The 20,994-nt window shown below is 52.2% G+C and overlaps 4 protein-coding genes across 4 annotated transcripts in view; 1 reads left to right on the top strand and 3 right to left on the bottom strand.

Annotated features, from left to right (window-relative positions):
- LOC139673846 (class I histocompatibility antigen, F10 alpha chain-like) overlaps nucleotides 1–20,994 on the bottom strand; it is a 327,584-nt gene that overhangs the window by 68,467 nt on the left and 238,123 nt on the right. The window lies entirely within an intron of this gene.
- The window catches only part of LOC139673812 (zinc finger protein 91-like), a 311,195-nt gene that overhangs the window by 156,600 nt on the left and 133,601 nt on the right, over nucleotides 1–20,994 (top strand).
- The window catches only part of LOC139673820 (zinc finger protein 420-like), a 78,033-nt gene continuing 57,926 nt past the window's right edge, over nucleotides 888–20,994 (bottom strand). The window contains exon 4 of the mRNA XM_071559640.1: nucleotides 888–2,080. Within this exon, the coding sequence (XP_071415741.1) occupies nucleotides 1,650–2,080 (431 nt within the window). The 3' untranslated portion in view covers nucleotides 888–1,649. The remainder of the gene's footprint in view (nucleotides 2,081–20,994) is intronic.
- Nucleotides 4,387–10,975, bottom strand: LOC139674337 (olfactory receptor 14C36-like). The gene is made up of 2 exons (XM_071560543.1): nucleotides 10,025–10,975; nucleotides 4,387–4,467 (listed from the first exon to the last, which is right to left on the bottom strand). Exons 1-2 carry the CDS (start codon nucleotides 10,973–10,975, stop codon nucleotides 4,387–4,389), a joined length of 1,032 nt encoding a protein of 343 aa, XP_071416644.1.

Raw genomic sequence — 20,994 nt, 5'->3', positions numbered from 1 at the left:
CCCAGATATTTCTGAATTATTCGAAAATACCCCTGAACTCCCCCCAAATCCCCCTGAACTCTCAAACAACTCTCAATCCTCCAGAAATACATCAAATCTCACCAGATACTTCTCAATTAGCTGCACCCCCTTAAACTGCCACAAAACATGCAAAGACCCCCCAAACACACTCAGAGCCCACCAAGGTCCCCACCAAACCCCCTTCTGGGAGGAACTTTCAGGGCACTGGTGGTGCTGGGACCCTCCTGGCTGTGGGTGAGGAGCTCTTGGGTGAGCAGGGTGGGGGGTGAGAGGAGGGGATGGTGGGAAAGGTCTGAGGGGAAGGGGATAAAAGGGGTGGTTGGATTCCCACAGTGAGCGGGAGGGGAGTGGGACCCCTCTGAAAACAGTGGGGCTGGAAACTGAGGACTGGGGACAATTGGAAAAGGGATGGGAGAGGTCAGAAAAGTGGGGAAAAAGGGAGGGTTGGACCCCAAAACTGATCAGGAGGTGGATGGACACTGGGGGCATGAGTTGTAAGGGGTGGGAGAAGAGGGAAAGTGTGAGCTGTGACCCCCAAACTGATCTTGGGGGGGGGCTGGGGATTGAGGGGACAATGGGAAAAGGGAGGAATAGGCAGAAGGGTGGAAAATGGGGATTGGGCTGACAGGATGGACAGTCCCATGGGGGTCTTTGGGCAGAGGGGGGATTGGAAAAGGGGGCTCTGGGGTGTCTCCCTGAGCTCCCAACCTGCTGTGGGGTGCTGGGGCTGCTGGAGAGGGGGGGGGGGGCACCCTGGGACAGGGGAATAATGGAAGGCTTAGGGTTTATTTATTTTTACAAATCATGAGATAAAAGATGTCAATCAAAATTATTTACTGCACAATATAAATGCTAAACCTACCAGCAGTATAGTGTGAGACAGGACAGTGCACCATCCTAGAGCAACTGATGAAGCAATTCTACTAAAGCTATCACAAAAGAAAGAATTATTAAGTAGAGATCAATGGAACTCACCCAGCCCAAGGGACCTGGGGAGATCTCTGCTCTCAGCCTCAAGGAGTGACCTTGGTGGGGGTTCCCACCCTAAGGGAGGAATCTCCACACACACCAAGAATGGATATGTTGGAAAAACCTGCCCCTGTGAAAGGGGACTGGACATTTAGAATATAAAGGGATTGACTGACAGGCATTTGACTCCTGGGGTTGCCTCACCATCAGGATGTTAATCTGGGATTGAAACCAGAGTGGAGTCCCCTCAGCCAACCACTGATACATTTGCAAACAGGGCATTGTTTGCTTGGACATTCCAATGAGGGATGTCCCGGCACAGGCCTAAAGCCAACAAATCACCTCATCCCAAAGGATTTTCAAGGTCAGCTCTGTGTCCTGATGGATGTTCCTCCCACTGTGTTCACCCAGGTGTCTACAGGGAACCAGGAGGATGAGGAGACCACCAGCCAGGTGTTTTGCCAATGTGAGTCACCAGGAATGTTGGTCACCAAGACTCTACCCTAAGTGGGTCACCAGGTCATTACCCAACATGGGCCACCACGTCTGTGCTCAACGTGGGTCACTGTGGATCATCCAATGTGGGTCCTCCGAAGGATGATGGAGATGGAGCAGCAGACGAAGCTCTTCCCGCAGTTGGGGCACTCTGAGGGCTTCCCTTATCGGTGGGCCCGTTGGTGTTGGGTCAAGGCAGCGCTCCGGGTGAAGCTCTTCCCAAATTCATCACAGCTGTAGGGCCTCTCCCCAGTGTGGATGCGCCGGTGGGTGACGAGGTAGGAGTTTTGTTTGAATCTCTTCCCGCAGTCAGTGCAGCAGAAGGGCCTCTCCTCTGTGTGTGTGCGCTGATGTGAGAAAAGTTGTGAGCTGGTCCTAAAATTCTTCCCACACTCGGAACACTTGTAGGGCTGTTCCCCAGTGTGGATCCTTTGATGGCAGATCAGCTCAGAGGTGCAGCTGCAGCCCTTCCCACATTCCCCACACTTGTAGGCCCATTCCCCACTGTGGATCATTTGGTGGCGGATCAGGTGGGAGCTGATGCTGAAGCTCTTCCCACATTCCAAGCACTTGTAGTGCTTCTCCCTTGAGTGAAGTCGCTGCTCCATCACCAGGTCAGAGCACCTGCTCAAGCCACGGCCACCTTTGGGGCACTGGGTTGGTTTTTCCTCCTCATAGCACACAGGTCTAGCTTTGGAGCTTCTCCTCCTGGGGCATCTCCATGGCTTTTCCTCCCCACTCACTTCCTGCACCCTGGAGCTGTTCAAAACAGCCTCTGCCAGCAGGTTCTGCCGCGGGGATTTGTCCTCCGTGCTCTCCGTGCTCAGCTCGGGGCCTGGGGCAGGAAGGAACAAGGACAGGCAGGGCATTTGCCTCCGGCCCACAGGGAAGGCCAAGGACATCCCCCCAAACCCGGCCCCGGCAGGACGGCGTCGGCAGCGGGGTTGTCCTGCAGCCGGGGCCATGCTGGGCTGGAAGATGCAGCACAAGGGAGGGGCAAAGGGGCACTGACTTCCTCCTCACCTGCCTGGGGGTTCCGGGGCATCTTCCTCTTCCTCACAGCCTCCTCCATCCTGACAAGCTTTGGGAAGGAGAAATCCTGTTTTCTGGGGCAAAACAAGGTGTGAGTGCCTTGGGTTGGGGGTTCCTCCTGCCAAACACCATCTCTAGGACTTACTGAGCTTCTTGTGTCCAGAAAATTCTCCAAAATTCCAAGATTCAGCCAAGAAAATACTGAAAGGAACTCCTCTCTGGCCTCTCCATTTTGGGGTTCTGGGGTCCCCCCTGTCCTGGCTGCTGGTGGTCTCCTGTCTGTTCAGTGTCCTCCCTCTCCAGGCTGTCGGGGCTCCAGAAACCCCTGCCCGGCCATTCTCAGGTTTCCTGTCCCCACACCCCTTAATTCTGTGACTCCAGGAACACCCTGACCCCCCTTTCCCACCCATCCCACACTCCCTTTTCCTTTAACCTGCCATCCCCCTTTTAGGGGCACAGGGACCCCTGGACGCACCAACTCCCTCTCCCCACCCCAGTCCTGCCTGTCCTTCACCTTGGCACCCTCCTAATCGCCCACTCCCCGGCACTGGGATCCCCCTGCACCCCCTTATCCTGCACCAATACTCCCCTGCAAACCCTTGCCTGGCCATTCCACCTCTTCCAGCCCCCACACCTTCTGTGCTGTTTTGGTTTTTTTCACTCTGGGACCCCTGGAACTCCCACTCCTGAATTTCCCAGACCACAGACTCCCCCTTCCCTTTTTGGAACACTGGGGGACCCTTTCAATCCCTTTCTCTGGACACTCTGGATCTCCCTACCCCATGATTCCCCTTTCCCCGACCCCTGGACCCCCCTTTCCTGGGCACAGATTCCCCTGGACCCCCCATTTCCCTTCTCTAAACTGCTACATCCCCCCTTCCTTGGACCTCTGGCCCCCTGAAAACCCCCTTCCCCAGCTCTGTGTCCCCCCTGCACAACAAAGATTCAGCCCCACAAAAGCCTCCCAGAAGTTCCCCCTCTCTGGTCTCTCCACTTTGGGCTTTGGGGGGTCTCCCTTAACGGGCTTGCTGGGGGTCCTACAGGTATTGGGGGTCCCCCCTCTCCAGGCTCCCTGTTTTAGTGTCCCAGGGGGGTCTCTGAGCACCCCGAGCAGAGACTCAGGGCAGAAGCCGCCCCTGGGACCCTCGGCATTCCTTGGAGGGGTTTGGAGGGCCCTGGAGTTGTTGTGGGAGGTCTGGGAGGGAGTTTTAGGGGGATCCTGGGATAGTTGGGGTAGGTCTGGAAGAGGTTTGGGGGACCTGATGTGGTTTGGAGGGACTGGGAGAAAGACAAGGGGGGGTCCTGGAGAGGTTTAGAGTGGTCTGGGTGGGGGTCTGGGAGGAGGCTGAGAGAGTTTGGGCAGGTCTGGATGCCCTAGAAGGGGGTTTGGTGAGTCCTGCGGTGGTTTGGGGGGTCTGGGAGCTGAATTTAGGTGAGTATTGGGGCATTTTGGGGGTACTGGGCAGTTTAGACGGTCTGGGAGAGGTTTGGGGGGTCTGGGAGGGGTTTAGGAGATCTCTGGGGTGTTTGGGACGGCCCGGGGTGTTTCAGGGGCTCCGCAGAAGTCAGGACGGGATTTGGGGCATCCTGGGGCTCCAGGGCAGTTTGGGGGGTCCCAGGCGGTGGGTTAGGGGGGTCTCAGGGGTATTTTCGGGGGGGATTTGGGGCGTTCTGAGGCGCATCCCGGGGTGGGGGGAGGGGCTTACCCGGCTCCTTCACCGTCACGGCCAACACGGCCCCGGGGGGGGTCCCGGGGGGTCTGTGGGGGGTGGGTGGGTCGTGAGGGACCCCCAAAACCCGCCCCGAGTCCCCGAATGCCCCCGAAATGCTCCCAAATTTTTAGAAATTACCCAAACCCGCCGCCAGTGCTCAACTCTCCCGGCAGCGCCCTCGAGTCCCGCCCTCCGTCTCTGCCGCCTCTGATTGGGCGCTGCGCCTGCCCGTCACCTCCTGCAGCCAATCAGCATTCAGGCATGCAGGGGGGCGTTGACGGGCATGGAGTCCGCGCCATTTTGAGCCTGTCCCGTACTACATCTCCCGTCATGCCCCGCGGCCCGCTCTGGCCAATCACAGGTGGGACTACAACTCCCGCCCCCCCCGCGCCCAATCGGGTCGGTCCCACCCCCTTTGCAGCCCCCCAAATGTCCCCCGGACCCCAAACTGCCCCAGAAGGGCCCCAGGACCCCCAAGTGCTCCCCCAATACCCACTCAGGATTCCCAAATCACCTCCCTGGACCCCCAAGTGACCCCCAAGTTCATCCAGGACTTACAAGTGACCCCTAAAATCCTCTTTAGACCCCCAGACTCCGTCCCTGGACACTCGAGTGACCCCCCAAGGGTCCCCTCGGACACCCAAGTTCTTTTCCAGTGCCCCATAAATTCCCCTCACACCCCAATGGGACCCCCAAGTGCCCCCCAAGTGCCTTCCAGGCCCCCAAATCCACCCCAACCTCCCCAAAGCCCCCCAGCCCCCCCTTCCCATGGGCCCTTCCCCGGGATTTGGGGCTCCAAAGGGACATTTGGGGGTCGGGGGTGATTTGGGGGCACTTGGGGAGCTGGTGAGTTGGGGAAGGGATTTTGTGTGGAATTGAGGGAATTCAGAGTGGAATTCAGTGGATTTGAGGTGAAATTAGGAGACTTTGGGTGGAATTAAGGGATTTGGGATGGAATTAAATAATCCTTATGTGAAATTAAGGGGATTTCTGTGGAACCTTCAGAATTTGGGATGAATTACTTGGGATTGTAAGAGGGATTAAGGAATTTTTGAGTGGAGGTCAGAGATTTGGGATGGAATTAGGGATATGTTGTGTAGAAATAAGGAAATTTTGCACTTAGTTAAGAAGATTTGAGGTGGAAATAAAGAGAGTTGAGAAAATTTCGGTGAAATTAAAGTAATTTTTAGTGAAATATATGGGATTGGGGAGGTTATAGATGGAATTAAGGGAACTCTGGGCAAAAATAATGGAGATCTTCAGCAAAATTAAGTGGATTTGGGGGTAAATCAGAGGTGTTTTATGTGGAATTAATAGACTTTTGGGTGGAAGACACAGGAGATCTGGGGCAAAATCAGCAGGACTTTGATGGGTTTATAGAGATAAGAGTTGGAATTAAAGCAACTTGGAGTAGAACCATTGTGGTATGAGGTGAAAATCAGGGTATCTTTCGGTGGAATTAAAGGGATTTTGAGGATAATTATGGGATTTTGAGTGGAATCCTGGGGATTTGGGGTAAAACTGGGGGGATGTGAGGTGAAAGTCCAAGGAGTGTGTTTATTTTCAATGGTGAAACTTATGAGTTTCACATTGCAGCAAAAATAGAGGAAAAATCCCTCTCTGCCTGTGTTCAGTCAGTTCTCAGAGCAAAGCAGGTCCCAGTTGACTGATGAGGGACATGATGATGCTGGGGAGTTGTGGAGCAAAGTTGTCCACACTCTCAAACCTCAAGGGATTGCTCTCCAATTAGTCCAGACCTTCTTAGGAGAGAACCTGGGCCAATATCAATCAGAGAATGCTGCAATCACCTCTTCTCTAAAAAGAAAAGTAATTATCCAAAGCACTTAAAATAAGAATACACATTTTTAGAAGTTCTTTCAAACCTGATTTCCAAAACTGTATGAGGCATCTTTCTTAATTAACTCTCCTTGATTAGAGGACAAACTCAGAAAGAGCCATCATCAGATCTTGCTTTATCTTAACAAGCCCCGTGGTGCATTTGGTGCTGAGCCTTTGACCTCAGGTACTGAGAGGAGATTGCACAAACCTTTCCATATGTCAAAGTCAGAAGAAAATCACAAAGTATCTCAAAGCACTAATGGGTCCCACTGAGGGCCATTCCCAATACAGGCTCTTCACTGACTGGTAGGAGGAGATAATTGGAAGTTCTGATTGAACAAACCTCTCATAGACTCAGTTTCAAAAGGAAAGGGAAAGTACCTTAATAAATGTTGAGTCCCTTGAAGCATTAACAAGCTTCACCTTGGGCTGTTACTGACAAAGCCTCTCAAGGGACTAATTAAAGCAGATCATTGCAGGCCATGATATTGCAAACCTCTCACAGACTGGGTGTCAAAAAGAAGCACCTCAATAAGCTTTGAGTACCTTGAAGCATTAATGAGCCCCACTGAGTGTTGATACTGACTAAGAATCTCAAGGGACTCAATACAGCTGATAATTGGAGGCCTTAACTGAACAAATCTCTAAGAAACTCCAAACCTAAAGCAAAAGTCAAAGTACTTTGAAAAACCTGCAGTCCCTTGGAGCTTTAAGGAACCCCACAGGGCCATTCCTGACAAAGCCTCCCCAGGGACTCACCCCAGCAGACCCTTGGAGGCCATGACTCCAGGGAGGCAAAGGCTCTGGGCAGCAGCTCAGGTGCTGAGCAAAGCCTGGCTTGGCTGGAGGCAGCAGAAAGGCCCAGCCCTGACCCCCAGCCCGGGGAAGGCACATCCTGTCCCTCACACCTTGCTCAGGGCTCTGCTGGGGGCACTGGCATGGGGAATGATGCTGAGGGCAGGAGAAGGGGTGACAGTGCCCAGCCTTCCTGGGGCTGTGCCAGGAGGCCATGAGCCCCCAGAGCCTCAGCACAGCAGGTCTGCTCACAGCCCTTGGTGGCACAGACGATCCTGTGCCTGAGGGGACAAAGACTTGGGATCTCTTGCACTTCTGGCCCAGTCACTTGATGTCTCTCTGGGAAGGAACAAACCACCTCTCAGAGGTGGGTGACAAACCAGTGCTGGGAATGGTCATTGGGAGGGGCTGGTCTGTGATGAGTGTCCTGGGGCACCTTGAGCAGAGTGTCCAGAAAACAAGGCCAGTCTGGGACAGACACAATGTGGGGCTTTTCCCACTTGTCCCCTCCTAAACTCACCTCAGTCTCTAACACAGACAACTCCTGGCATCCCCCTACCACTCCAGAGATCCAGAGGGTTCTGCACTCCTGTGCCCTGATGCCATCAGTGTGCACTGGGCACCAGTGTCTACTAAAGCTTTACACCTCTGTGGATCTGCTGTGCCAGGGCATTGAATCCACACAGTGCAGTGTGCCTGGTCATCCCTTTCCTCCTCCTGGCCAAAGGCAGGAACCCTCTATTCCTGTTCCTGGCCAGAGTATTCACTGTCTGATCTCTGTGATACCAGACCAGAAGTCCTGTTACCAGGATCAAAGAGGTGATTTTAGTCCTTTGATGCCTGGGAGATTTCTGATTGCTTTCTTGTATCCCTGCAGCAACTACATGGACATCCTTCTTGGCTGACCCCTTCTCCACAGCTCTCTTCCCTCTCAGTTCACCTCCATGGGCTCCCAGCTCAAAGGTGGGTTCACCATCCCACTTCCTCATGTCTCCCTCTGGCCATGCAGAAAGAACCAGAGATCACCACGTGGCCTGTGCTTGGGGCTCCCTTTCCCTCTGGCTGTGACAGGAGAGGACTGATCTCCTGGGCTGCCCCTGAGAGCTGAGCTGCTGGGCCATGGGGGTGAGGAAGTGCCCTGAGTTTCTACTACATTTCAGAGCCAGGAGGGTGCCATCTCCTGGTGTATCCCTTTGGAGGGAATACAATGCCATCAGGCTGTTGGAATGTGATCCAGGAGTGCTTTGAACCTCCTCATGGCCACTATGCAAGGAACATCCTCTGAGTCTTTAGGGGTGTTTTCAATTTTTAGGTCACTATAGATGATTTCCAGCGCAGGTAATTCCCTCAAGTACTGGATACTTTTGTTTCCAGAGCTTCACTTTCCTGGGGAGTTCACGACATCTTCCTGAAATGGATCTCTTCCCCTCACGCTTGAGAAGAGTCATCTGCAGAGACTGTAAATTTCTCCTTCTTTTCCAATTCCTCTTTAATTTCCTAATCTCTAGCAAAGGAATCTCAGCTTTTGGGCTTCATGACCTTGCAACTGCTGACTATCAGCCCCACTATCCCAGCATGGAAGAAGCCAGATGGAAATCCACTCACCTGGCTGGCAGCTGGAATCTTTTCACAAGTTTGAAAGTTTTGTTGAGTTCAGGCACCAGGTAACTTTGGTTTCCTGTTTTCATTTGTGTCACTCCTTTCAATTTCTTTGTTGAAAGATTGGCTTCTTGATCTGCCCCCTCCCCTCCTGATTCTCTTTCTCTTGTCCTGCCCTCAGCATCACCCCCCATGCCAGTGCCCCCAGCAGAGCCCTGAGCAAGGTGTGAGGGACAGGATGTGCCTTCCCCAGGCTGGGGGTCAGGGCTGGGCCTTTCTGCTGCCTCCAGCCAAGCCAGGCTTTGCTCAGCACCTGAGCTGCTGCTCAGAGCCTTTGCCTCCCTGCAGTCGTGGCCTCCAAGGGTCTGCTGGGGCGAGTCCCTGGGGAGGCTTTGTCAGGATTGGCCCTTGGGGGGCCTCCTTAAAGCTTCAGGGGCTGCAGGTTTTTCCAGGTGCTTTGAGTTTTGCTTCTGGTTTGGAGTCTGTGAGAGGTTTGTTCAATCATGGCCTCCAATGATCTTCTCAGAGTTCCAGGAATGGGAGCAGGGCCAGGACAGCTGAGCCCAACTGGCCCAAGGCATGTTCCCTTTGATGCAGGGCCGTGCTCAGGGTGTTAATGGGGGGTTGGTCAGGAAGGGCTGATCTGTGTCTGGGCTGGGCTGGGCATTGGGCACTGAGTGGTGAGCAGTGGAGCAATGGTGTTGTGCACCTCATGTGCTTCTTGTGGGGTTTATTGTTATAGTTCCAGCTTCTATTACTGCTATTGTTGTCATGGGTAGCAGTAGTGTGTTCACTGAGGGTAACACAGAACACTCACCAGATCATTTTCCCTGTTTCCTGCTGTAGCCCCTGCAGTTACAGGGCTCTGTTTCCTGGTTCACACTCAGATTTAGAGCCCCTGGAGAACAAGCAAACAAGGAGCCTCTATAGAGTCTATCCCTTGGCATGTTCTTGAGAGTGACCTTGCAAAAAGCCCTAAGACTGCATGTCCTGAGCTAAGGAGAAGCCCTTTCCTGATGGAGCTGCTGTTGTGGAGCCCAGCTGTGTCCCAGCAGTGCCCATGACCTGTCCCTGCCTGTGAGCGCAGGATGGACACGCAGCAGGTCTGTGTCCCAGCTGGCAGAGGACCAAGGCCTTAGTCCAGCCCAAGGGCTCTGCAGGAGAGTGTACAAGTGGAAAGAGAGCAGGTTAGCAAAGGCCCAGTGCTGGTGCTCCCTGGCAGTGCTGCTGTGCTGGGACTCTTTTGCCCTTCTCTGCAGACATGGAACTGCCCAGTAGGTGCCTGAAAGTCTCAAAGGAAAAATCCAATGATCTCCAATAACCTCCTCAGTCACACAAGGCTACTGCAAGAGAGTTTATTTTGTTTAAATATAAAGATAGCACAATTACTCAATTAAAGATTGAAAGAGTTAAATTAAAAAAAGAGACAGTGATTTAGATGAGAGGATGAATAACAAAATTTCATTGAGAACAACCTTAGGAAAAAAACCAAACAACTGACCACCAAGAAAAACCTGGGGAGGCAACTGAGCCTGTCATGAGTTTTATTGTGAACACTGTACAGAAGAAAACTGGGAGGTTCTTGCTGCTGAAAAGCATCCAGTCATCATTTTCCTCAGGGCATCCTTGAGCTCCTGGTTCCTCAGGCTGTAGATGAGGGGGTTCAGTGCTGGAGGAATCACTGCGTAAAGAATTGACACCACCAGGTCCAGGGATGTAGAAGAGATGGTGGGAGGCTTCAGGTAGGCAAACATGGCAGTGCTGAGGAACAGGGAGACCACGGCCAGGTGAGGGAGGCACGTGGAAAAGGCTTTGTGCCGTCCCTGCTCAGAGGGGATCCTCAGCACAGCCCTGAAGATCTGCACATATGAGAAAACCATGAAAATGAAACAGCCAAAACCTAAACAGACACTAACCACAATGAGCCCAAGTTCCCTGAGGTAGGAATGTGAGCAGGAGAGCTTGAGGATCTGAGGGATTTCACAGAAGAACTGGCCCAGGACATTGCCCTGGCACAGGGGCAGGGAAAATGTATTGGCTGTGTGCAGCAGAGCATTGAGAAAGCCACTGGCCCAGGCAGCTGCTGCCATGTGGGCACAAGCTCTGCTGCCCAGGAGGGTCCCGTAGTGCAGGGGTTTGCAGATGGCAACGTAGCGGTCGTAGCACATGATGGTGAGGAGGGAAAACTCTGTTGTAATGAACAACATAAAAGAAAAGACCTGTGCAGCACATCCCATGTAGGAGATGGTTGTGGTGTCCCAGAGGGAGTTGTGCATGGCTTTGGGGACAGTGGTGCAGATGCAGCCCAGGTCTGTGAGGGACAGGTTGAGCAGGAAGAAGTGCATGGGGGTGTGCAGGTGGTGGTCGCAGGCTACGGCGCTGATGATGAGGCCGTTGCCCAGGAGGGCAGCCAGGGAGATGCCCAGGAAGAGCCACAAGTGCAGGAGCTGCAGCTGCCGCGTGTCTGCCAATGGCAGGAGGAGGAACTGGCTGATGGAGCTGCTGTTGGGCATCTGCTGCCTCTGGAGGTGGGGCACTGTCCAAGAAGGGAATAACAGTGACAAATCAGATGAGATATTTCTGAGAATAATCACAGCCATATCCCAATACCCCTTTCCCTTCTGCTCACGGTCCCCACTTTTCCTTTTTCAGGAAACTTTGCTTCATATCCATGGCTGGAGCCCAGCTTGGTGCTCACTACATTTCCCATGAGGAGCAGCCCCTCTGCCCACTGGCTGTGAGGGTCAGCCCTGCTCTGCTCCAGGGTAGGTCATGGCCATGGTGGGGACTGAGCCCATCCTGGTGTTCAGCTGTGTCAGATGAAACTGCTCCTAAAGCAAAAGTTCTCATGGGCATCTGCACTCCCACTTTTGAGAAGATTTCAGGATTCCAGAAGGCAGTTTCAGAGGTTTGGGTGTTTTGTTTCTGACTCTCCTCATCTTCCCTGTGGAGTTTTCCTGGATGGCAGAACCCCTCAGCATTTGTGCTGCCCTGAGGAAGAGCATAGCAGGGCTTCCCGAACAGGACCATGTCTGTGGCTTAGTGCAGAGTGAGGGGAGCTGCTCTCTCCCTCTTCCATGTTCCAGCTACCCTGGACTTGGACCTTCCTCAGACAGAGTGATCACACTCCCAGTTTTGTCTGAAATTCCACTAGACACTGTTGAGAGCAGAGAGATCCATCACAGACCACTCAATGTCTCAGCCTGGCTCAAGGTCTCAAGGACACACATGGCTCATCCCACCAACTCAACAGCGTTTCCTGGGATGGGCACAGCATCTCTGCCCCTCTGCACTGGGGATTTCAGATAACACAATTGTGCTATGAAGGTGATTTGCATTCTTGAGGGCCGCTCCCAGCTTGGAAGGAAATCTCAGAGAAGAGCCAAGTGTCCTGACAATGGGGTTTGATTCTGGGAAACACACCTCATTCTCCAGGCACACAGAATTTACTACTGACAGCCCCACAGGTCAGAGGAAAATTGGAATGTCTCATTCCCAGGCACCCACCTGCCTGAGGGGGATCACAGGATCAGTGATTGACTCTGTAGCTTGAACTCCCATTCCCAGTGAGTCTGACTGAGAGAAGGAGGAAACAACCCCAGTAACATGAGCAAGTTGAGGAAAAAGGAAATGCACACTGAGGGTCCGCCTGGGAGAAGCCAGGACATAACCAGGTGGGCACTCAGGGCAGTGTCACCCTGAGCCAGCTGTGCCACCTCCCAGACACCAGCAATGCCAGGTAGTTCTCAGCCCCTGTTCAGCTCCTCAGTGTTCCCTCTGCAACACAAACCACCAGGCATGTGGCTTGAAAGCCTGATAGAAATCCCTCCTTTCACCTTGTCCTTGAAGTATCCCCTGGAAAATATCCTGCAGTGCTCTGGTTCTGTAAGCAGTCCTCACCTATGAAACTCTCACTTGATAGCTGAAGAAACCTGCCCTGCCCTGCCCTGCCCTGTCAGGGTTTGCTCTTTCCACACACAGCCTCTCCCCCAGCACTGAGGGAGCTCCCCAGACCAGCTGAGAGCTGCCCCTGGCAGGGGGCAGAGCTCCTGCCCTGGCACAGCACCCTGGGGTGCAGGACCCTGCTCTGCAGGACAGTTTGGGGCAGCCTGGATGCCACAGACAGGGTTCAAACCCTACAGCCATCCCTGGGAGGAGGGAACCCTGCTGGGATGTCCCTGGGATGGTGCAGCAGAGAGTCCCTGCTTTGCAGCCTGTCCTTGTCTTTAGCACCAGAGACACTGTGATATCCCACATTAGAGACCCCCCAGGCTGTGGGATGTGCCAGCGTTGGGAGATCTTCCCACAAACTGCACATACATTGCCCTTCATGCAGACTTACCGTGGGAGAGCCTGGAAAGATTCCTCTTCTGTGGATCTTCCTCTCAACTTTCCTCACACCCCAGACTGTGTGTAACCTCTCTCTGCCCTGCTTTTCTGCCCTCGGTGTGTGCAGGCAGTGCCCTGAGCCCTGCTGGGCTGTGCACAGGAGCTGCTCCTGGGCAGAGCTGTCTCTCTGCAGCGCTGCCCGCTTGCCAGGAGCTCCCTGTGTGCCAGGAGCCCGGCCCAGCTCAGCAGCACAGCAACAGCCCAGGGCATTTAATGGCCCTCTGGGGGGCTTGGTGCTGAGTCCCTGAACATCAGACCCTGAGGAAAGGTGCAGGATCCTCATGAGAAAGCAAAGTCAGAATCAAACTTTAAAGTTTCTTTTGTTGTTAATGGGTCCCTCTGAGGGGCATAACTGAGAAAGTGTCCCCAGATTCCACTTAGAAAACAAAGAGACAATGATGACAAATATGGACTAGGAAAGAAAGGTCACTCTGATGCTGAGGAAAGTAAGAAGCATTTCATTAACCCAAAGGTCACAGCCGTGACCCCCAGGCCCTGGGAAGAGAGATCCTGTCTCTCCCTCATTCCTCAGGGCACTTCCTTGGGCACCGGGGTATGGGATGTGGAATAGCAGGGACAGGAGGATGGGGTGGCACCTCCCAGGCTGCTGAGCAGGGACAAGGAGGCAATGAGGCCCCAGGGCTGCAAGGCTCACTTGTCTCCTCATGCCATCAGGGGCACACACAGCAGCCATGGCCAAAGGCCTGCACAACTTGGCTCTCTTGGGGACTTTCAGCTTCTGCACATCCCTGTCTCCTCTCCAGCCCAGGCTGTTCTACGGTGTCCATGCCCTGCCCCTTTCCCTGCAGGCTGTTGGCATCCCCCGGCTGCCCCACCTCGCTGGCCCCTTCCTGCACTGACATCTCTCCCTCCTCCCTGGCTCTGCCTTGGAACACAAAGCCTTGGACTGATCCAGACTCCTTCAGAGGGATGTGTTGCACCACAGCACTGCCCTTGGGCAGAAATTCCTTTCTCCTTGTGTGCAGTCTGGACCTTCCCAGTTTCCCTTCAAAGCCTATCAGGCTTCTCCAGTTCTTTCCTCAGTCTCCACCACACTGGGCCCAGGGCTTGGAGGCTTCCAAACCCCTTCATACGATATCTCTGGTATTTAGCCATGAAAATGTTGTGCTCTTAGTGCAGGAGAGACACAGTGACACTTTTTGCCAAAGGTTGTATTGGCAGAACAAGGCACAGGAACTGGAACTGAATGAGGGGAGATTTCCATTGGATGTCAGGAAGAAATATTTTGTTCTGAGGGTGGCAGGAACCTGGGCCAGGTTACAGAGTAACTGGAAACCCCATCCCTGGAGCTGCCCAAGGTTTGGAATTTTGTACAACCTAAACTTGTGGAAGGTGTCCCTGAGTAATTGAAGTGCACTTTGACTAGTGGCTATTTTAGGTCTCTTCCAACCCAAACAGTTTATTATTCTTTTTTCCTATATCCCCAACTCCTTCTCCACAGGGTTGCAAATACCTACATGCACCATGTTGGCATTTTAATGTGACCTAATCCCCAACACTTTATGAAAATGGAAAAACAGTTCTTTTTAGGGACATGAATTTCAATGACTTTGGAGAAACCTTTCAAAACTCAAAATTTACAAAGAAACTAATAGAGATTTCCAACATCTCTACATGAAAGTCTCCCCAAGTGATCAGTGACAGCCCCCCAGGATGGCCTTGCAGCTGAGGTTGGGGGTTTTCTGACTCAAGTACTGAGACTCAGAGTGAGAAGCCAGAAAGTGCATTTAGGGACAGTGTAAGACTTGCCATGGGATGTCTAGGAAATGAATGAAGTGATATGTGGAGGAACAGGCATGAGAAAATAAAGAGAAAAGGGTATGAATGAAGCTGATCATGTTTAAAGAGGTGACTGGTCAGTGCCTTTCCCTGGCCATTTCCTGCAACTGATCCCACAATCTTTCCCATTTTCCTAATCCCTCCATTGCTAAGAGATGTCTAGGACAGGGGATCTCTGTGCTGTGAGTGTGGGGGGACATCCAAGTGCCAACCTCTAGAGTGGGAGCCACAAAGCATCAGGTCTTGAGTCTTTTGAGGGTTCAGACACTGGTGAGACTGGTGTGTGTGCACAGAACACTGGTGGGGGTGAGTGGAACCACCTGTGACCATCAAGCCAGAGTAACCAGTGACTGGCAGAGGCCTGGGAGCCACTGTCTGAGATCATCTCCTGAGGGATCCACATTGTCTGGGTGTCTCTGGAGCTCCACATCTTCTCCTGACATGACAGAGCACACAAACAGCCCATCCTTGTCTCCCTTTCCCCACTCACTGTGCTTTGGTTTGGCCCAGAAACCTCCCAGGGTCCCTTCCAGGATGAGTCCCTGTGCATTTCCCTCCCCCATGGACCTTCCCTTCCTGATGCAGCATCTGTGGGGCAGCAGAGCTGGGTCAGTGCAGGGCCAGGGCTGGCTGTGACAGGGGCCATGAAGCCACTGCCAGGAGGTGACAGCAAGGACAGTTTGCAAAGAAAACAATTATATGTGGGGACTTTGTTTTTTAAGGAAAGGAAGGTTTGACTGGAGGTGGCATGTGAAGAGGATGAAAGACAAGGGGTGTTGAGGGAAACAGGGAATGCTCAGCCTGCAGATGAGGAAAAGACTTTTTTCCCAGTTTCAGGGCCAGTGCAGAGCAGGGTGGCCACAAGCCCAGGCTGCCTTCCTGCCTGCCAGGGTTCGTGGGGCTGTGTGATAGAGGTGCCCCAAGAATCAGAACCTGGGGGGGCTCTCCCACCTGCCCCACTCCTTCACCTCCCCAAGGATGGCAATTTCTGTTGTGTGGGTTCCCTGATGTGCTGGATGACCTCACAATGCTCCCTGGCCAGAATGTCTCCTGAGGGCCACCCAGGCTGCTGCAGTGGAAGTGACCTCACAACCATCCCATTCCAGCCATATCCCCATGCCTGGCCTCCCCTTCCCTCTGCCCCTGTCTGGTCTCTGATTATATTGTAGGAATGGTTTTAATTAGCCTTTTAATGAACTGCTTGAATTAATGACAAGTTGTGTGTTGGGCCTTAAATCACTTTCAGCCAGCACTCAGCAGAATTTAACCAAAGCTGCCATTGTGAGAACACAGCTTGGGAAAAGCCTCCCTGAGTGGTCTGAGGCACAACCCATTGCCTTCTGCACCCACAGCACAAGAAATATCAGCTGCCCTTTGTGCCAATGGATCTGCAGTGTCTGGAAGGGAAGAAGTCTTGTCAGAAATGGACTTGTGAAGAAGATGAAAAACTTGCCCAAATGCCTTGAAAACAGAACTTTTACTGTTGTATAAATGCATATTACAACATGGATTCTTTTGTTCTCTTTTGCCTAGTCACTGTCCTCTTCCCAAAATCCCACAAGATAACCGTTACCTCACCACTCAGGGATGCATGTAGTGTCGTGGAGGAAGCTTCAGGTTTTCTTATTGGTTCTTATTTACTCTTTTGTCTTGGTTGTTAACCCTGGATTTCTACTGGTAATAGTCCAAATCCCCTCTTGCTCACTATTGGTGGTATTTTGAGTCCCCCAAAACCTTTATATACCCCTACCCTTTATCAGTAAACTCTCTCTCTCATTCCTCTCCTGTGGTCTCTGTGTGGCTCTTTTTGGGCTCCTTGGAGACCTCATGGTGAGGAACAGAATGGGAGCACATCCCCTCCAGGTAACAGGCTGACTCCCGGCCCCTGGAGTCCCTCTCAGCCATTGCATCCCTTTCTATGGGGCTGGACCTGGTGGGTCTTTCTGCAATACTGCCTTTAATTTCCCTTTTTGGAAGGTGTATATTTTCCCCAGCTTGGTCAAGATGTTGGGGTCTGTTACAGATGCCTGAAGTAACTCAGAACCATAGAGTGTCCTGAGTTTCAGGGACCTTAAAAGATCACCTGGGTACAACCTCAGTGACATGGACATGCACAACTTCCACTAGACTAAGTTGCCCAGAGCTCTGCCCAGCCTGGTCTTGAACACTAGAGATGGAGCAGCCACAGCTTCTCTGGGAAACCTGTGCCAGACTCTCAGCACCCTCACAGGGAAGAATTTCTCCCTAATACCTCATCTAGACTTACTCTCTGTCAGTGTGAAGCCATTCCCTATTTTCCTGTCACTCCAGGCCCTTTTAAATAGTCTCCCTCCATCTTTCTTGTTGTCTTGTTTCAGGTTCTGGAAGGCCACAATCAGGTCACCCCAAAGGTTCTCTTCTCCCAGCCGAACAATCCCAGCTCTCCCAGCCTTTCCTCACAGCAGAGCTGCTCCATCCCTCTGATCATCCTGGTGCTTCATCTGGACTCACTTCAACAGGTCCAAGTCCTTCCTGTGCTGGGAGCCCACAGCTGGATGCAGCACTGCAGGTGGGGTCTCACCTGAGAGGGCAGAGGGGCAGAATCCCCCTCCCCTGCTGCCCAGGCTGCTTTGTGTTGGAATTTTATACGGTATTTTACCTAAAAAGCAAGCCATATGCTGAACTGCCTATGTAAATTAGTGCTGTAGCCTTAAGAACTAATTAAGGAGATCAGAAATGGCTGCTGCCGACTTTCTCAGCAGATGTGCATGGTCAGCCAATTATGAGAAGCTTTGTAATATAAACAACATTGTTAGCCAATAATCAGTGCCAAAGTGTCAGCACCTGCGGAAGGTTACAGTCTTAAAGATGTATATTAGTGTGTGTGCGTATGAATAAAGGGGCCTGTTGCTGCTAACTCCTGTGGAGTCGTCTCTCAGGTCCAAAAACCCGCCTCCCACGGTTACACCCCAGGGTCCCTTTGTCTCCATAAGGCTCTTCACAAGTCACTATGGCCTGTTGATTCCATGAGGTTCCAGTCTCCCAGGGTTCCTTTGGTTCCATTAATCCCTGCAATGTCACAGGGGCCTTTGATTCCATGAGGCTTCACAGTGCCCCAGAGTCCCTTTGGCTCCATGATGCCCTGCAGTGTCACAAAGCCCCTTCATTCCATCAGGCTCCTCAGTGTAACAACAGCCCCTTGTTCCATAAGGTTCTGAAATGTCTCAGTGTTCCCTGGGTTCCCTGAGGCCCTGCAGTGTCACAATGGCCCCTTATATCCAAGAGGTTCCACAGTGTCCCTGAGCTCATTTGGTTTGATGAGGCCTCAGGTGTCACAGTGGCCTCTTCATTCCATGAGGTTCCAAAATGTTCCAGGGTTCCTTCGTTTCCATGAGGCCCTGAAGTGTCACAATGGCCCCTTGATTTCAGAAGGTTCCAAAATATCTGAGGATTCCTTTGGTTCCCACATGTCACAATTGCCCCATGGCTCCATGAGGATCCAAAAGCCCTGAAGTGTCACAATGACCTTTTGATTTCAAGAGGTGGTTCTGTGCTGTCACAGTGTCCCTTTGGTTCCAGGAGGTTCTGTGGTGTCACAATGTCCCTTTGGTTCCAGAAGGTTCTGTGGTGTCACAATGTCCCTTTGGTTCCAGGAGGTTCCACACTGTCCTTGCTGGAACACACCTGGTTGGATGTTGCCCCACCTGCAGAGCTGCCTCCAGCTCTGGGGTCCCAACACAGCAAGGACATGGAGCTGTTGGAGAGAGTCCAGAGGAGACCACCAAGATCATAAGAGTGATAAAGCAGCTCTGCCATGAGGGAAGGCTGAGAGAATTGGGATTGTACAGCCTGGAGAAGAGAAGGCCTTGGGGTGACCTAATTGTGGCTGAAGGGAACCAACAAGAAAGATGAAGAGAGACTGCTTACAAGGATCTGGAGAGACAGGACAAGGGACAATGGTTTCACACTGATAGAGAGAAGGGTTAGATGAGATATTGGTAAGAAATTCTTTATGGTGAGGGTGGTGAGGCCCTGGCACAGGTTGTTCAGAGAAGTTCTGGCTGCTCCATCCTTGGAAGTTGTTCAAGGCCAAGCAGAATATGGCTCTGAGCAACCTGGTCTAGTGAAAATTGTTCCTGCCCCTGGGGTTGGAATGAGAAGCTCTTTAAGGTCCCTTATGACCCAAAGCATTCTGTGATTCTGTGGCTGGTGGGTGGTGTGGTGGTCAGGGCTGCCTTGGGCACAGAGACCATGAAATAATGGGGATTTCCATTGTGAGTGAAGGGAGAGGAACCAACAGAACTGACACCTTGGACTGACAGCTGACAGACTTTGGCCAGTTTGGGAAACTGATGGATGGAGTCCCTTGGGAGTCAGTCCTGAAGGAGAAAGGAGTGCAGGATGGATGCAGGTGTTTTAAGAAGGAAATCTCAAAGCTCCAGGAGCTGTGCCTCTGTGGCCTTAGACAAGCCAGGGGGCAAAAGGTATGGCCTGGTGAAACACAGACCATGGGCTAGATATCAGGAAAAAAAAGAGAGTGTGTCACCTCTGGAAAGAGGGGCAGAAAACTTGGGGGAATTACAAGGATATGGTGAAGTTATGGAGGAGGAAAATGTGAAGGGCCAAAGACAAACTGGAACTGAATTTGGCCACTGCAGTTAAAGACAGCAAAAAATGTGTCTCTGAATTCATGGGCAGCAAAAGGAGGGCTCAGGAGAGTCTCCATCCTTTGCTGGATGCAGAGGCAGCGCAGGGTCAGGGCAGGAGGAAAAGGCTGAGGGAATTAATGCCTTCTTTGTCTCAATCTTTTAACACCAAACACAGTTGTGCTCAGGATTCCCAGACCCCAGGGCTGGAAGTTGGTGATGGGGAGCTGAGTGAAGCCCCCATAACCCAGGGAGAAATGGTCAGTGACCTGCTGTGTCAATGAGAACCCCACAAGTCCCTGCCCACATGAGATGCACCTGAGGGTACTGTGGGAGCTGGAGAAAGAGCTGGCCAAGCCACTCTCACTCATTGCCCAGCAGTCCTCGAGAACTGGAGAAGTCCAAGCTGAAAAGAAATCAGCCAAAGTGACACCCATTTATAGGCAGGGCCAGAAGGATCTGGACAACTCCAGGCCTGTCAGGCCTGAACTTGGTGCCAGGGAAGTCCATTGAGGAGATCATCCTGAGTGCCTACAGACATACAAACAAGACAGTCAAGGGACCAGGGACAGTCAGTGTGGGTTTGGAAAAGGCAGGTCCTGGTTGACAAACCTTATCACCCTCTATGACAAAATGACCCACTCAGGAGATGAGGGAAAGGCTGTGGATGTGTCTCTCTGGAATTCAGTCAAGTCTTTGGCACCACCTCCCACAGCATCTCCTGCAGAAACTGGCTGCTCATGGCTGGGATGAGGGAACTGTTTCCACCCTCAGTAAATTTGTGGACAACACCAAGGTGGTTGTGATTGTGGGTCTGCTGGAGGGCAGGAAAGTTCTGCAGAGGCATCTGGACAAACTGGATCAAGAAGACCAAGTGTCAGATCCTGACCTTGGGTCACAACAACCCCATGGAATACTCCAGGCTGGAGGCAGAGTTGCTTGAGAGCTGCTCAGCAGGAAGGGACTTGGGGGTGCTGCTGGAGAGTGGCTGGATATGAGTCAGAGTATGCCCAGGTGGGCAAGAAGGCCAAAAGGCATCTGGCCAGTGTAAGGAATAATGTGGCCAGCAGGACCAGGACAGGGATTGTCCCTCTGTGCTGGGCACTGCTGAGGCCCCACCTCAAGTCCTGTGCTCAGTTCTGAGCCTCTCACTACAGAAAGGACATTGAGGGGCTGGAGCATGTCCAGAGAAGGGAATGGAGCTGGAAAAGAGTCTGGAAAACATGTTGGATAAGGAACTGGTGCTCTTTAGTCTGGAGAAGAGGAGGCTCAGGGAGGACCTCATTGCTCTCTTCAAAGACTCAAAAGGAGGTCTTAGTGAGCAGGGGTCTCCCTCTCTTCTGCCAAGCCTATAGGGACGGAAAGAGAGGAAACAGACTTGACTTGAGTATGTCAAGGATCTGATTAGATATTAAAAATATGTTTTTCACTGAGAGGGTGTTTATGCAATGAAATAATTAGCCCAGGGAGGTGGTGGTATCTTGAAGTGCTCATGTGTTGTATGGATGTGACATCTTGGAATACAATTTAGGGATGATTCTAGTGGTGCTTGGATGACAGTTGGACTAGAAGACTTTGAAGGTCTCTCCCAGCCTTGATAAATCTGTGAGTCTCAGACCTGTCATCACTGCCTCCAAATTTCTGCTCAAAAAAACCCTGGGGATGTTTTCACAGTCATCTTCCTCAGTGGGACCCATTAGCACTGCAAGAAACTTTAC

The sequence above is a fragment of the Pithys albifrons genome, chromosome 7 (assembly GCF_047495875.1).
Source record: "Pithys albifrons albifrons isolate INPA30051 chromosome 7, PitAlb_v1, whole genome shotgun sequence".
Taxonomy (NCBI): domain Eukaryota; kingdom Metazoa; phylum Chordata; class Aves; order Passeriformes; family Thamnophilidae; genus Pithys; species Pithys albifrons.
The sequence above is the reverse complement of the archived record's forward strand: the minus strand, read 5'-3'. Positions and strand labels throughout refer to the sequence as shown.

Bases quoted from the DNA above. Each gene is read 5' to 3' on its own strand.
- LOC139674337 (XM_071560543.1), bottom strand. From the start codon at position 10,975: ATGCCCAACAGCAGCTCCATCAGCCAGTTCCTCCTCCTGCCATTGGCA. The intron at 4,468-10,024 runs GTACAGTGTTCA...GATTGGCTGCAG, and splicing joins GAACCTCCCAGTTTTCTTCT to GAGGTGACGGGCAGGCGCAG.